The sequence below is a fragment of the Falco rusticolus genome, chromosome 11 (assembly GCF_015220075.1).
Source record: "Falco rusticolus isolate bFalRus1 chromosome 11, bFalRus1.pri, whole genome shotgun sequence".
Taxonomy (NCBI): domain Eukaryota; kingdom Metazoa; phylum Chordata; class Aves; order Falconiformes; family Falconidae; genus Falco; species Falco rusticolus.
This window is the reverse complement of record NC_051197.1, coordinates 31,885,022-31,901,447: the sequence shown is the minus strand read 5'-3', so window position 1 is coordinate 31,901,447 and position 16,426 is coordinate 31,885,022. Positions and strand designations below refer to the sequence as shown.

At 38.2% G+C, this 16,426-nt stretch overlaps 1 protein-coding gene across 5 annotated transcripts; it reads right to left on the bottom strand.

Annotated features, from left to right (window-relative positions):
- Window positions 1-87: 87 nt before the first annotated feature.
- Window positions 88-16,353, bottom strand: ODR4 (odr-4 GPCR localization factor homolog). Of its 5 annotated transcripts, none has more exons than XM_037403865.1 (14): window positions 16,273-16,353; window positions 14,484-14,618; window positions 13,922-14,053; window positions 13,448-13,543; window positions 12,215-12,321; window positions 11,494-11,530; window positions 11,235-11,375; window positions 10,516-10,611; window positions 9,940-10,005; window positions 8,517-8,645; window positions 7,758-7,848; window positions 6,747-6,932; window positions 2,201-2,293; window positions 88-1,125 (listed from the first exon to the last, which is right to left on the bottom strand). In XM_037403865.1, the coding sequence occupies exons 2-14, from the start codon at window positions 14,580-14,582 to the stop codon at window positions 1,058-1,060; spliced, it is 1,341 nt and encodes a 446-aa protein (XP_037259762.1). In that variant the 5' UTR covers window positions 14,583-14,618; window positions 16,273-16,353; the 3' UTR covers window positions 88-1,057. The 5 variants fall into 5 exon arrangements, with proteins under 5 accessions (XP_037259762.1, XP_037259761.1, XP_037259763.1 ...); XM_037403864.1 differs by lacking the exon at window positions 16,273-16,353 and adding an exon at window positions 15,973-16,103; XM_037403866.1 differs by lacking the exon at window positions 16,273-16,353 and adding an exon at window positions 15,835-15,939.
- Between the last annotated feature and the right edge of the window lie 73 nt (window positions 16,354-16,426).

The following is a 16,426-nucleotide window of genomic DNA, read 5'->3' as shown; positions in this document are numbered from 1 at the left end:
AAGATAACACTGTCCAAAATATAGTTACAATGCTAAAAGCAGCTGTTTTTCCAAACATGTAAAAACAGGATATACAGAGAAGGCAACAGTATTTAAGACATATCTCTCATAGTTACCTTTTATTAAAAGTATCACAGTACATCCTTGATTATGCTTTAGAACCATATTCTTATATTTGTTCTTAGTGTTCCAATGGTTTTATACAAAAAAGAAATTTGCAGTATTAAAATGCCCTGAATTCTGGAATTCTTTTCTATTGTAGTTCAGATCCAAGTAAACATCACATTTGACATGACTTATCTTCATCAGCCTTACTAGAATTCCTCCCTCCTCCTGCTCTCCCCATGGCAAGTAAACAATGATATCATCTCCTAACATACCCAAGAGTGTCTCTCATAATGGAAAGCTATAGCCTAAAAATCCTGACCAGCAAACAATTTTGACAACTTGCACGTAACTGCAAGATAATCCACAAGGGCTGCCTAGATGTAGCTGTTGCTGTAACAGTTAATATTCCCTGCGTATGATCAACTGGAGCTGGACAGAGAAATCCTCATCAAGAGTCACCAAGTAAAAGGTGGCATACACACATCTCAGAAGTTCTATGCATTTTATTGGTTGAGTTCTCCAGGTCTTGAACGAAGGTATTCACAAGCTGAATTGGTCTCGTCTTGAAATACTAGAAACTATTTGTACAGCTATTATGCCAATTAACCAATATTTTGCATTGGAAGAAGAAGTAGGAAGAAAATGAAGGTTCTACATTTGCTTAAGAGATCTTTCTAGAAAATACTCCTATCATTCATTTATACAGAGCAACAGGATTAGTTTCTTGTAAACCTGACTCCCCTTCTACTTGATACTCTAATCACATGACTCTACTTGATATAGTAAGTGCATGCTGGAACAAGGTAACTGAACCTACCATTACAATTTATATTGCACATTAACTGGTGATATATAGGCAACAATTCCCAATTACGAATATACTGAACTCAGATGTTTCTTTCCACCTTGTAACTGGCCAATACTTCCATGAAAGTCCAGTTGCTTGAGTTTAATCACTGAAGTAATTGAAAGAGAAGATTGATGCAAAGACTGCAACAGCAGCTGCTATTACCACACCTAAAATAACAAAGGAAATACATTCAGTGAGTGGCAAGGGCAGCACAGTCACCAGCAGCTAGGGTGTGGAAGGCAGGGTCAAGGTGAACAACACACAGGAGGAGAAACAGTAAGAGCCACCCCAATAACTATTTGCCACTGCTAAGCTTAAATCTAAAGCTACAATCCTTGGCCGTGTCCTGGCCCATAAAATAATGCACTGATTCTGCACTACTGTTTAATTCTAGGAATCAGAGTAGGAAAAATAACAAACTGTAAGCACGAAGAAACGAAAGCTATTGTTTTTCTTTTCTGTGTGGCACTACGTCTGCCCTGTCAGTCTGTGTAGCACAACAGTAATTTTCCTATTAACACACTTGTTACTGATGCAGTTGAGAAGACAACACACAAAAACCCCAAAACACCTGAGTGATGATTCAAGGGAAAACATTTTCACATCCAAAGCAAACACGCATTTGTTGCTAGTACTCTTTAATCTTCCAGTTGCTATATTCCACTTCTAAGAATTAATAGAAAACAAGTTACTGTTTTGTTGACTGAAATGTAACTGTATTTTAATACAAAAAGACAGAGTAAAACTCACAGCAAAGAAAACTGTACTAAGCGCAGACAGATACAGGAGAGCTAGACAAAGGAGTATCATGAGAAGCTGTATTTAAGAGAGTTCTGTGGCTTGTGTTCCCTGAATTACTGAAGCTGACAATTTGCACCCAAGCCCATATGTATTTGTCAGGTTCAGAAGAAGATTAGTGAGTCACTAGCTAAATTATGGATGCCTACTTGACAAAGCCATTCAACTGTGGAGTTTTTTTTTCAAGCGTGGAATTATAGAAGCAGTGGCTCTCCAAAAAAGAAATAAAGTTACATGAGCCTTTCGTATTGACTTGTAGGCTGAATGAATGCAAACACTGGTTTTGTTCCAACAGCAGGCTATAGTTCTTTCTCCCCCAGAAACACTCTGTACCTACAATAATGAAATAGGGACTCATTTTGGAAAAACACTGTATTAACAGTACTGAAAAGGGTCCATTATAGTTTCTGGATTGCCACAGCAAAGATCAGAAAAGCAACATACCCATATTTTGTTGAAGTTTCAACAGCAATGTTGCTTTTGTCAGTTGTTTCTGTTGCGTGTCATCCGTGCGGTCTGTGATGGGACAAATATCAACTGCATGGAAATCAAATGAGGAAGTAAACATCAGGTGAAAAGTTAAGTTGTGTTTATAGCTGAATTAATGCAAAAGCTCAAGAACTTCATATCAACACCTGTTTATTGCAGTAGAAATGGTACAGTATCAACAGCATAGTACTAAATTATTCTATGTGGCTGGAAGGGTAAAAATAAAGATAAAAAACACATTTTGGAAGGAGTTCCTCTTCCAAAACTCGTTTTCCACACCTTGCTTCCTGAATAACATACCCAACCCCCTTTACAAAAACAGGGGAGAATCTGACTACTCAGGGAACCACCAAAATGAACTTTCCAAGATCAAAGTTTTCCCTTCAAATCCTTCTGTCCAGAGTTCAGGCTACAAGCAAAATGCACAGTCATTGAAAGAGTGCGCCCAGCATCACTTCCCTATCCAACAGCCATAAACGTTTTTTTTCAAAGCACAGAAATTCCTTTTTGAAGATCCCCTGAAGTACACTTTCAGAGAAGGCATAGAGGACACACTCCCCTTTGGAACTATTACTAAATCCTTAGACTGCTCATCCAGGATCTGAGAGAGCTTGACTATTTCCAGACTGATGGGATTCAGACTCGTATCTATTTCCTTTCCAAAGATTTCCCTAATCACTTGGCTATATCCAGCTTGTTAGGGAGGGGGAGGACAAAGAACAGGATTAATCTCGAGTCCTCCAGTTGAACTTATTCATTTGTTCCACACAGAGCAAGCATGCTTTGGACTGCGCAGTTCATTGATAAGGCTACTTGATGGTGGTGGGCCAAAGGCCATCCATTTGCATTCCTGTTTCCAGGATAGTTTGCCAAGGCATCACTTGTCAAGTTCCGATTACAATCCAGTAGCTACTATTGCAGACATCTTCTGGACAAATAAACAGTAACAGGAAGTGTTTGTGCTATTGCAGTGAGACCTGTCTGTCTTCAGAAAGAACAGAATGGCCAAGCTGAGATATGAAAAGGCTAACAAATTGTTCTCCTTCAGAAGATGAAGGAGAGCCCACTGCAGTACCAGATACCAAGATTTAGCAGTCCATGGAATATGGATCTAAATTAAAACAGATCTCCCATCTCCAGAGTGAGGTTGTCAATCGCCTAAAAATTACAAATTCTATAATTGAGTAATAAGGCACACCCCTTGTACGATTCGCATGACAATGACTCATGGAAAAGTACTTTCTTATATCATTAGCTATGCTGGAAACATATAATCTAGATATGTGATCAAAAGGTTGCTTCTGTCAGCTGAGTTGTACATGATTGTCTTCAAAATCTTCCTAAGTCAAACTTGCATAAGATCTGTTGTTACACAAAAGCACTCAAACTATATATTTAGGACCTAGCAATTTTAGGTGTCTTTAGCAATTTTTATCCCTGAACCCACTGACTTTGCATAGGATGTACTAACAGCAGAGCAATTAACGACTGTCTGATAGGAAACTTAATAGGATAGCAAGATATATAGATATACACACACATACAGATGCATACATTAAGCATAAATATTGTTTTGAGATCTCTCTGCAAGCTGCACATACCTGTAATAAAAATAAGGACACAACATTTCAATGCAAGGGGTGCTTTTTTGAAGAGAAATTATCAAGTATGTCTTAAGCCCAATCGTCTGCAATGAGGTTGTAGTTTCATCGTTATTTTTTCTGTGCAAGGGAAAACACACCCTCATCTGGCTAAAATATGAGCAGAAATCTTCAACTAGAGTCAAGGAATTATTAATTTTTGCAAAATAGCTTTTTAAGTACCTTAACTAGCACAGTAAGTGCACTGCATTCTCTCCAAACTACAACAGTTCTCAATTCCCTAAAATATCATCCCATGTTTAGAGAGGCTGACCACATTTCCTGGGTCACCTTTAAAGTCTAGATTCAGCAGGTGTCTTTCTCTTCAGTTCTGATGAGCAAGGAGGACAGTTTGTGACTTAAGTTTCCTTGCACTTTCATAAAAACTGTTGCTCTTTTCTGAATGCAACTTTTGAAGCTGCACATCAAGGCAGAAATGTTCACTTGGGGGCTGAGGGAGGCCAGAAGAAAGAGGAAAAAAGAAAAGAAACATCCTCAAGCTATTTAGTTACCAAAGGCATTTATGCCATTAAGTTATGGAAGACTTGTACGAGAAGCAGCTGTAGTATAAACACCACAGAAAAGCAGATGCTTTCTAGTACCAATTATATGAATCCTTAATACTTCATTAATTCTTCAATTTGCTAACAAAGATGAAGAAGTGATTACCACTACTGACGTCTTGTTTATGTTTATCCACTCAGGGTATTTAACACATCACCCCCACTCACTGCATCAGGGAGGAACAGGGATTTAGTAAAGCCAATCATGAATGCAGAGCTTTCAATTGCTTGTATTAAAGCACCAAATACCTTGAACCTACAATGTTAGATCTATTTATATCTTTCAATTATAAACAGGTCAGTTTTTACTTTCTACTTTTCATGCAACAATTTTAAAGCATGATCCAGTAGTGACCTCACTGGAGAGTCGTACAAGGAATCGTGAGAATAAAACTATGAGACAGCAGCAGAGACCATACTAAGCAAGCACATAGAACTGACCTTCCCAAAATACCTTTACTTCATATATTTTGACTAAAGCCTGACTAAAAAAATAATTTTTTTAGCTATACTGATTAGGTCCTCTTCTTCTTCAGTGCATATTTCAAAGAGCAACAAAAAAAGAAATTATTTCAAAAGCCTGGTCGTGTTCTTGAATTTTAAACAATTCTTTTTATTGGCAGACTTTCCCCACAACTTCATTATGGATAGCGTTTCCAGTTAATTCAAGGTTGGTGCTTAAGACCAGAGGAATCACGATACACACAGGAAGGCTGATGTCAAAATTCACTACAAACTAATTTTTACACCATTACTCAATATTGACTATTATCAATATAGTACTAAGCTTTCAGAAACAACCAATGCTACCCAAACTGGAATGACGTATTGAAAATGCCTTTACACAAGGGAAACCCCAAATTCTCATTATGCCACAAAAACACATTTGCAGCAATACTTAAGACATTTCATACCAAAGTACCAATAAAAATCAAGTTCCAAAATTAATGCTTTTCTTTACAACACAGAACACTTCTCTTACACAGTTAACAGGTCTAATTTCCAAAACAGCCTTCCTGGCATTCATAAAAGCATTAACTAACTTATGATTTTAATAAGCTACAGGTTAACAATGTCGTAACAATACCTGTCAGAATTGAACAGCATTGTGCTGATAGCATTACTACTACTATCACTATATTAACAGAACCCATTCTACCGGCAAACTTTATGGTATTCACTGGGACAAGACTAGTCTCATTTTTTTCTGAAAGTCTCTTTGTACGTTTTCCCCTCTCCTCTGCTATGCACTCACTCTAATTTGCCTTTTTTTTTTTAAAAAAAAGAAAATAAATCCCATACAACCAACTCTGTAACCAGCAAGCTATGAGACGACACAAACTCATTTTGTGAGCAACTTGGACATCATTTTACATTTATTATTGGCATCAATCTTCGTGATACATTGCTGTTAGTCTAATTGTGCATTCTTCCTACCTCCAGATCATGTATCTTTACATAACCAATAAAGCCAAATTGAATCATCTCTCTCCCTCCCACGCCTATCTCACCTGCTACTACAATATTAATTTGCTTCCCTAAGTTACAGTAATTCCTTAAAGCTCAGTAATAATTAGCTTTGAGATTATTAAAGTGGCTTTTATAATGCAAGAGAGATTTTTATTGGCTTTCCTGTTTTTCTGAAAGTTCTTGAGCTATGTACATCTTTAACTTCTCAAGATTATTGAGTCAGATTCAGAGCTAACAGGTTTAGTTAAAGCCTGGGGGAAGCTGACTAATTTAGAAAGACATAAGAATTTATGGCTAGCTCTGAAATTAAGAAACTCTCCAAGGAAGTAAGTAGGTCAAGCAGAATATCAGTAATCACAGTTCAACCTACATACACAGCAAGCTCATGGCTGCATTTCCCAGTTTTTGTCCCAAATTACAAACATGAAAAAGTGTTCACAGTTCTTATCTGAGATTTGGTGTTATTTAAAAAGAAAATTAATTATAAAACTAACTTGCATTCATGTTGATAGGTGGGGGTGGGGGGAAAGGGGAGAAATCTCTTCCATAAGGTCACAGGAAGTATTATTAGATGCATTTCAACTACATATTTGACTCCTACACTGAAATCAAAGAAACTGACACAGAACTCCACAAACTGCAAAAATCCTTACCATTTTTCACAAGTATATTTAAACTGTAATTAGACTGATACAAACCCTTAGAGGTTGATATGAAGTAAGCCAACTTTATGTGTATCTGTATCTAGATAAAACTGGCTTAAGCCATTGGTCAACATTTTTGTAATCCATGATGCACTCTATCCTGGTTCTCAGATACTGTATTTACCTGTGCTCATTTCCTCTGCTATATGGATATTTTCAGCTTGCACAGACTGATCCAACATCTCAACAAAACGTTCCTGAATTTCTCCAGTGACCTCATCACCAAACTTATAATCACTGAGCATCACAGTGGATCCAGCAACAGGGACGAACAGTCTTTGAGGTAAGACATGATATTCCCTCTCAAAATCTAAAAGAAAAAAGGGAAAAAATACCATCCAAATAAAGGCCTTGCTAATTATGATAAGATTTGTCATTTATCTCCAACCATAAGATAAAGCTATTGCAAAAGAACTGCTCAAGGTTGCCATGTAAAAAAGCTGTTTTCAGGCATGACTTGCTGATACTGTTTTATGAGTTTTGGCTGCTATTAGATTGATTAATATTCCTAGATTAGTCTCTCCAGAAATATCTGAGACACCTCCAAAACAGACCATAAAATGTTAAACAGACCTTTTTTCATGTTTAGAATTACTAGCAAAAGACTGCAGATAAGAGCATACGCAGAGCAGCATATGGTTTCAACACCATCAAGGACTGCAAACACTTGGCTGCTTTATGCCATACTTAAAGCCACAAAGTACGGGTGCCACCTAAAGACGAAACTGAAAACAAGTTTAAATCACGGTTGGATGAAGTTGGCCGCATTATCCTGAAGGAAAGTGCAAGTTACATTAGAACTTCAGTGACAAGACTTTCCACTACACAATTTTTAAAAATTGCAAAATTTCTGATCAATGAGAAAGCAGCTAAAATTGCATTTTGTGGTCATGAGAACTGAATACAAACTTGGTGTGAAAGCTGCGATACCAAAAAAAAAAAATTAAAAAAAATGTATCTGAACCTGACAAAAATTATCCAGATTTAAGACAAAGTCAAGGCTGCCAAACAGAAATTGTGCCATTTGCTTTGCATCCTGCTCTAACCATACTGAAACTTCATAACACCAGCAGAATATTCTACAAACACCAAAATTCAATGCAAATGTGAGTGGTTTTATGTTTTTAATTCCTACTTTTTTTGTGATGTCCTTCATTTATAATTAGATCTTCAAATAGTATTTCACACCGATCACTCAAGGTATTTATTATGTCTCTTTTCAAAGCCTGCAAGGACAAAGTGAAAACATCAGTAATATAATCAGTATTTGCAAAGACTTTGACTAAGAACAAAAGAAGTCCCTCATGGGTTTAACCTATGTCGAAAGAACAGTTTTTCCCAGAAAATAAAAACTCTAAAGAGAATTTTTAAAAGTCCAATAAAGAGAAGCTAACATCAAACAAACTAAAACCAAGAAATAAAGCAACAAAAGAAAAATGAAAAGCTGTGGAAAATTTTAGTATTCTCAGGATAAGAACTGACAACTTCTAGACATCACCATTAAAAACAAATAAAAATAATCACAAGGCATTGACTCAATACAAGGGAAAAAAATACATCACTGAATAAATGTGTATTTTCCCTCTACACATGAAAAAAATATAGCCTGTAACCTTCTCTTAAAAATTAAGAAAATTCTTCAAACCCTAATCACTTTGACAAGTTATGCAAAAATTCACCAGAGAACAGCCTCAGCAAGGGGACCTGTTAGTAGTGAAAAAGGGACTGAATCCACCACACACAGAGATGGTTTCTAAAACAATCCAAATGTTTCAAGGGGATGAACATTTTGACACCAGTTTAGACCACGTCATTTTGGCAAAGGAAAACCAGTATGACAAGTTTCATGTATTTCAGAAAACTGTTTCTGATGAACTAACAACCTTTTTGCTACCTGAATAGCTTCTTTAACTTTTGGCTTGTTGTTATGTATGTAGGCTCTGCATTTCACAGCCCCTTTGAGATTTATGGAACCACTGCAGACCTGGACTGTAGCTGTCGATCTATGACTTGAACCCTGGGACTGAAAAATAAACATGTTTCAGTTTTATCTTGTTACCAAGGCACCTACAGCATGAGTAACAAAAAACAGAACTAGGAAATTAATAGCATACCTTAAGTGTTTACATATGACGCGTTTCCCCTCATAGTTCCTAACTGATTTTATTTTTTAAGTTTTGTTAGTTAAGACTAACAATCTCTCTCCTTTTCCATTATGGAAAGTGTTTACTTTTCCAGACATTCCATTCTTGCAATTTAAATATTTGTGTCCATAAGACTTCAAACACTTCCCAGGCAAGTGGCTTGTGGCCAATATTAGTATTGCAATCTAGAAATCTTTTTTGAACAATGAAGTTTGTTATGTTTACTATATAGTCAGCATAACCTAGGGCATCCTGAGACTCATTCCCTCAGTACTAAATTATAAAAGTGGTCACATTTAGAACTGTATCAAACATATATATTTGCCCTAACTACCAAAAGATATGGCAACATGGGTATGTGTAACTTCCACATGAACTGCATAAACTACTTTGCACCAAAATAAAAAGCTTTCCTTTTTCTGAAGCAATTTCCCATTGGAACAATGTAACAACTAAAGAAGCTGAGACATTCACCAAGTTTTAAAATGCCATTTTATACATTTCTAAAAGTCTTGCTAAACAACTTTAGAGAATCCAGAAACTACCTGACAAAACAGGATGGTTTGTGCTGTGCAAGAAGCCTACAAAACAATGCCTGGACACATTTGGACTTTAGAACCTAGACTAGGGCACCTAATTCAGCGTTCAGGCCAGCATAACTTCTGGTAGAGGGGAAATTCCTGACACAGACCCGACAGCTCCAGACTATGACTCAACTCACAGGATCTGTACCGTAACTTAAAAACTAGTGACTGAGCATCCGACAAAAGTGTTCAAGTAAATGTCCATAGCTAGCCATGGCAAGTTGAAGTGCAGGGGAGATTCTGAAATTCAAAATGATGCAAAGTCACTTTGAAATCAATGTACATACAGCTATCCTGCTGTGAAATGAATTAGTCTGCAGGACTTCATTTCTATAACCAGTTGTTCAGATTTTCCTTGCAGCTTTACTGTGCAACTCTTAGACAATTACACCACAAGAATTTCTAAAGACACAAAATATGCAGATCTGTCCACAATTAGTTTCACATTCAATATCTATTGGGGAAAAAAAAAAGTCTTAGGATTAAGTAAGATGAATTTCTAGACAATAATTCATAATGTTATTTTACTTTTTGTTCTATCTTATAAGATAACAGCCAGGTTATACTTCACAAACCACTAAATACTTACCAGCTGTGTCAGAACCTTGACATCAGAAGACTGGGAGCTGGACTGTGTATTTCCCCTTAACTTTTTCTGAGGGGGAAAAAAACCCATTGTGTCATGAAACAGAAAAAATAAAACTCCCTTAATCAAAGCTTCCTCACTGTGGTATAAAACGTGCCCTAGTTTACAGCTTTTAACAGAAAAATGGCACATAGAAAACAGCCATGAGAATATAATTACAAAACTAAAGGGACAGATGAATGCATCAGCTTAACAAGGTGTTTCTGCTCTTCGTTAAACATTTAGACATACAGAGATATCACCACCTACATTCACACCTTACTCAATTTCTTTAATGAGGAGATAGCGTATAGAAAAATATTTAGTCAGACTTCAAATGTCATTATTGTGTTCACGTTGCCAGAGGAAGAAGAGGCAATCTGCAGCAATGAAGACGGAAACACTAGTGTATTAGCTCCCCAAATTAGGCCAATTAGATCAGTAAATACCGTATAGAAGACATCTCAGTCAGTGCTCATGCTGGAGCACATCCTAACTACACATCTATTAGAGTTCAATTCCTTGTTGTTCGGTACTTACCTGCCCTTCTAGTAATTCTGCATCATCATCTTTGACTTGTCCATTGATCAGAAAAACACTGTCTTCTATCTGTTTTGACCATCGATTTAACCCATTCTTTAAAAAAAGGTGAAAAGACAAAAATCCCATAAGGAGGAAGAAAGAGAATTTCACTAAAAGAGCTGGACAGTATCATGCTGAAAATTCTAGAAATACATGCTCAACAGTTACTCCGAGAGAGTTTTAGGCTCTAAAAAAACTGCCTAAATGTTTTTCCAAAGTTAAATCTTAAACCCTATGCGTTCAGAATATATCCGTTAACAAACAAACATTTTGAATTACTGAAGTGCTACCCCAGGGATTCGATTTTTGTAGAGAGTGGATGCAGCCTATTTAAAGTCAATTCATATTAAAAGCACCCCACACCAGTTATAATTGGATGTAACCTTTCACTATGTGAAGCAGATAGACTTTAGTTGGAATACTCATAACAATTGCTAAATAATTCTGAGCAAAGGAAACTGCCAAGACTAAACACAGCAGAAGAAAAGCTATCCACATTTTTTGTACTGTGAATGCTTCACTGTAACTTCAAATTACATTTAAGAGAGAGCTATCTGCCAAACATTCTCTGCTGATTAGTCCTACTCCTCTGCTCACACTCCTCAAATCTTTCCCTTATTTCAACAGAAAGAGTAGTGTAGAGACCAATTACAAAATTGGTGCAGCTGGTTAGTTACCTTTGTATTCTTCTCCAAGTCATGGTTCGGTGAAGTAGCAAGAAGTGGAATGTGAATATTAACATTTACAGTGCAGTACAAAGCTAACCAGGAAGCAGATAGAGCACTCTGATACTTCCAATCTGCTGGTTTAGCTGAACTCTGAGAGCAGAAAAAGAAAGCAATAAAACATCTATACAAAACACTGTATTAGTCAACTAGATATTTTTACTTGTCACGCATTAAAAGCTGTATATGACTCACAAGATGATGAGCTTACCTTTGGATCTTGTACATCATAGGTTCGGCAAACTACTCTTTGCTACTTAAAGAAAAAGATCCAGTGAAAAGCAAAAAGACAAGTAAAAACAATTTGCAATTAACCTTGTCCTTCACTTCTTCATTGAGCTAATTTATGCTCTGAAGAAAGTTCTCACATTTCCTTAGTGTAAAAATTTGACTGTAAACTCCAACTACCATAGTGAGGCTGTCCCATCTCTTACAAATATACTAAGATCAATATGTATTCATAGGGAGATCTACCAATTTCCAATTTTTCCTTGTTTCTCTCATCTCCAAGGAAAACCCTTGCTTTCTCTCCTTGTATTACCTCAACAGACCCAGCATTCTTCTGCAGCACCAGTATGGATCCCACATGCCTGCTGTTTCCCCACTTCCATTTAAGAATCATTGGTAAAAGCAAGCTCAAGATGATATGCAGTATTTCAAATGTTTTGTTCAGTTATGCAAATCAAAATCGACTAGGGAAGGCCTAATTTGATGCAACCACAAAGACAAACATAACAGTAAGAAATGACGGAAATTTTGCAAGGGTAAGAGGATCAATAGTCTACTCATTGGTGACTAGAAAACTTCATGCTTTCAAACTATCTGAACTCAAAGAACTTCCTCTTCCCAATACATCCTTTATTCAGAAATCATTACAGAAAAGAGGTCGGGGGTAGGAGTCTCAATCAATAAAGCTTGTTCATAAAGGATACTTTTTTGTAGCAGAACAGATTTGAAGAGCTGCTCTGTCTGAGACCTCCTCCTCCGCAGGTTTCCAGAGCCTTCTTTTAGTCAACGATTTTTCCACTGAGAAGATTAGCTAAAGATGAAAAAAGTATTATGGATTTTTCCACAAAAACAATGAATCACAATGTCTGGAAAACAGTCTTGTACTAAAGTTCTAAATCCGTGTGATACCATAACTATTTATAAATGGGAAACACAGCTTACATGTCACCAAAATGTCCCATCAATAGACCATTCAAAGATTCATAGGCAACTGTGCCAGTGAAAGTTACTTGTGAAATCTTAATTCAGCTTCCTTATAAACTGAACCAAGTCACACACATTCACATATTCAACTTGTATGATTTTCTCCTTACAAAAATATTACAGCTTTATGCCTATCAGTTAAGGATCAGGAAAGACAGCTCTGCAAAATAGCTACTAATTAAAAAACCCCGTATTTTAATTCAGCCAACACTGATCACCTGGACACAGTTCACTTTTTTTTTCTTGGCTACTCATTTCAGTAATCACAATTGAGATGCAATTGCACTGCACTGCCAAAATTGAATTTTGGACCTTAGACTTCAAAACCTACTCATGTTTAAATCACTTATCATGCTTACCTTACGAAAACAATAAAATGAACCTAACTCTACAGAACAAACTAATGTGGTCCAAATACTGTAACAAAAATGCATTTTAATGTCTGTCAGACAGTAGCACATTCTAAGTAGTTTTTAAACATAACCATACATACCTAAATACCACTATTTCTATACAAGATACTCTTTTTTTTAAAGGAATCTGAGCTATACGTCTTTGAATGTTGTAAACATCCCTAATCATAACAATTACTTCAGACAAAAAAAGATAACGTACTGCCACTACTAACACTTGTGCCACAAGGATTTAGCTTAATATAAACCTTGAAGATGTTTCCCTTAGGCCAGAATGTTCACTTTCAGAAAATTCAGTAAGATTTCCTACTGCAGTAACAAAAAATCACAAAAAACAAAGTTAGCAAATACAAGGTGTAGTACAGCTCCATAGGACAGCTATTTCTGAGGTTTCAGTCTCAAAACCACACATAAAACCAAAATATTGTGCTTTTAGAAATAAAGCAACAGTACAACCATATATACTCAAGTCAATGATAGAAAATTACTCAGCTACACCTGTAAAGATATTCTTGTCTTTCCACCGGGAAGTATACTTACCTTGCGCAAAACATTTTGACAATCTTTTGATAGTTCTGGAGTTGCAATAATAAATACACCAAGAACTAATAAGCCTCCAGGAAGCATTCTAGAAACCTTAAAAATAAAAATTTAACATATATTAATAGGAATCAAAGACCTAGCAACCATGTAATTTATCAAGAACTTCTAATGAGACCAGTATGCATGAAAAGCAGAAATGAAATTCGCAGGCCTGTTTTTCACTTATAGGTTCCTCTGAAATATAGGAACACATCTTGCAAATTTTCTTGCTATCAGTCCTATCAAATCTCTGTTCTATTGTGACCTTTGAAAACAATACAAGTATTTTGGCTTAAAATATCTTGCCTAGCCTAGGAAGGTTCTTTCACTTTGAGAAAAAGGCTTGAGATTACACAGGTGAGAAGACAGTTTCTGTCAATCTTATTTCCCTTCTGTTCCTCCCACCCTCTTCATTAACTCGTATTGTTCTACCTGACTGGCATGTGCAGTTATCCATTCTTCATCAATGGATGCCAGTTTTGAAAGATCAATGTTGTCTTCCTTCTGCTCTTCCTTTGGAGGCGTTCGAACAGCCCGAATTACGTAGTCTCTTTGTAGGGAACACTTTCAAAAACATCAGTATAAGCAAATAGATGTTGCTATCAAGTCTGAGAATATACTGCATAACATATTAACTATAAGGGCTGCTTTATACTAGGTATTGTTAAACTCTATAGCAACCTACTACAAAAACAATTCCTTCATTAATTTTTTTTTTGCCTTTGCCTTAAAGCCTTGTTTAGTGGTAAGTGTTATTTTTATGATTTTCTTTTTTATCTGTCTCATCTTTCACAAAACTATTTTAAAAGACTCAAGCAGTTGGTTGACACTGCAGATCATTTACAGAAACCCCTTCTGTTGTTATTACCACCCTTCTGCATTATACAAGCTCAAAGTGATGTTAACAGACTTATCCCAGGTAATTAGGGCCAAGGGATTTTTCCCCCTATTAATATGAATGAATGGAACAGACTTCAGATTATTACACACTTACCTGCCCTATTAACAGGCCAGTGACATAAGGCTTTAATTTTGTGCTAAGGTCTGAAAGATATTGCCCGATAGCTTCCTCAACAAAGTAAGTTCTACCCATAGCTCCAGGTTTAAGACTAAGTATTGTAGTTTCAACCTATGAAACAAATGTATAAAGTCAACGCAAATATATATACTTGTTACATGAAAAATATGTCTCACACAAAGATCCTGAATACATCAATACTTTGTCAACAAAGGCTAGTTAAGTAGCTATATGATCTCCAAGTTTGCTTTTTAACTGAAAAAACATAACTCGCTAAACTAGAGGAAGTATGTGACTTATGTGAAAGAAAACTATTTTAGATACCTGCCACTTAAATGACATACCAAGTCACACAAGTACATGCTAGGCAAAACAAAACCACCAAATCATTTAGCTTGGAAAAGACCTCTGAGATCATCAAGTCCAACCATTAATCTAGCACTGCCAAGTCTATCACTAAACCACGTCCCTAAGCACATTATCTGCATGTTTAATACCTCCAGGGGTGGTGACTCAACCACTTCCGTAGGCAGCCTGGTTGAATGCTTGACAACCCTTTCAGTGAAGAATTTTTTCCTAATATCCAACCTAAACCTCCCCTGGCACAACTTGAGACCATTTCCTCTCATCATATCACCTGTTACTTGGGAAAAAGAGACCAACCCCCATCCCACTACAACCTCCTTTCAGGCAGTTGTAAAGAGCAGTAAGGTCTCCCCTCAGCCTCCTTTTCTCCAGGCTAAACAACCCCAGTTCCCTCAGCCGCCCCTCATAAGGCTTGTTTGTTAGACCCTTCACCAGCTTCATTGTCCTTCTCTGGGCACACTCCAGCACCTCAATGTCTGTCTTGTAGTGAGGAGCCCAAAAACTGAACACAGTATTCAAGGTGTGGAATGTCTCCAAGCAACAATTTCTTTCTGTGTCATGTTTCATCAGATACTAAAATGTAAAGTGTGCATTCTTCCATTCACATTCCTCTTTGAGGGACTTGCTAAATTTCACACTTGTACTTAAACATACCATGCACAACTTTCATTCCACTTCCTTAGGCATTAAAAGTACAGCATCTGAGGACTATCCAAAAGCCATCTTTACAGCTCCCATCAGTAGCCACACACACTCCTCCCTACCATGCAGATCTGTTTTGAAAATTGCTTCGTGCGTTCAGGTCTTTCACAAACATTAACTATGAAAAAACCAAAGCACATGGTGAGGAAGCAAAGGGCATCCTGAGCCTTTGCAAAGGTGTCTGCTGCAGACAGTGCACAGAGACGGCAAAGCTGAAGCTCTAGAGCCGGGCGAGGGGGAAGGCTGTTACGCCCCGCACCTCACCTCAGCCCAGAGCTGGCCCAAAACCACCTCTGCACTCGCGCGCACCTGCCCTGCGGCCCGGCCGCGGCTCAGCACTCGCTCCCACACAGGTGCCCCAGCGGCTCGGGCCGCCCCCACCGCTCCCCGCACTAGCCTGCCGGGCGCGGCCGCCGCCGGCTCCCCAAGCTCGGCCACCGCTACCTCAGCACCGCCGCCGCCTCAGCCGAGCCCCGAGGCGGCCACCTCCGCGTCACCGGCACGCGCCGCTCGCGCCCCGGCACAGGGCGATGACGCGCCCCGGCCCCGAGCGCGGGAAAAGGGCGCGCAGGGGAGAGCTGGGCAGCAGCGCCACCATGCTGCACCTGAGGGAAGCGGCGGCGGCGCCGGCTCCCGCGCCTTCGAAGGAGGAGCGGCCTCGTATCGAGCTTCGAGACGAAGCCTTCGGGCCTCCTACCCCGGTTTTAGCGGCTTCCGCACGCCAACAAGCAGCGCCAGCCTCATTCAACGAGGCGGAAAGGGCTACGCTACCGGAACCGGAAGTGCTTTGGGCGCGCGGCTTTCGGCCTGGAAAACTCCCCTTCCCATGGTCCCGCGGGGCACCGCCCGCC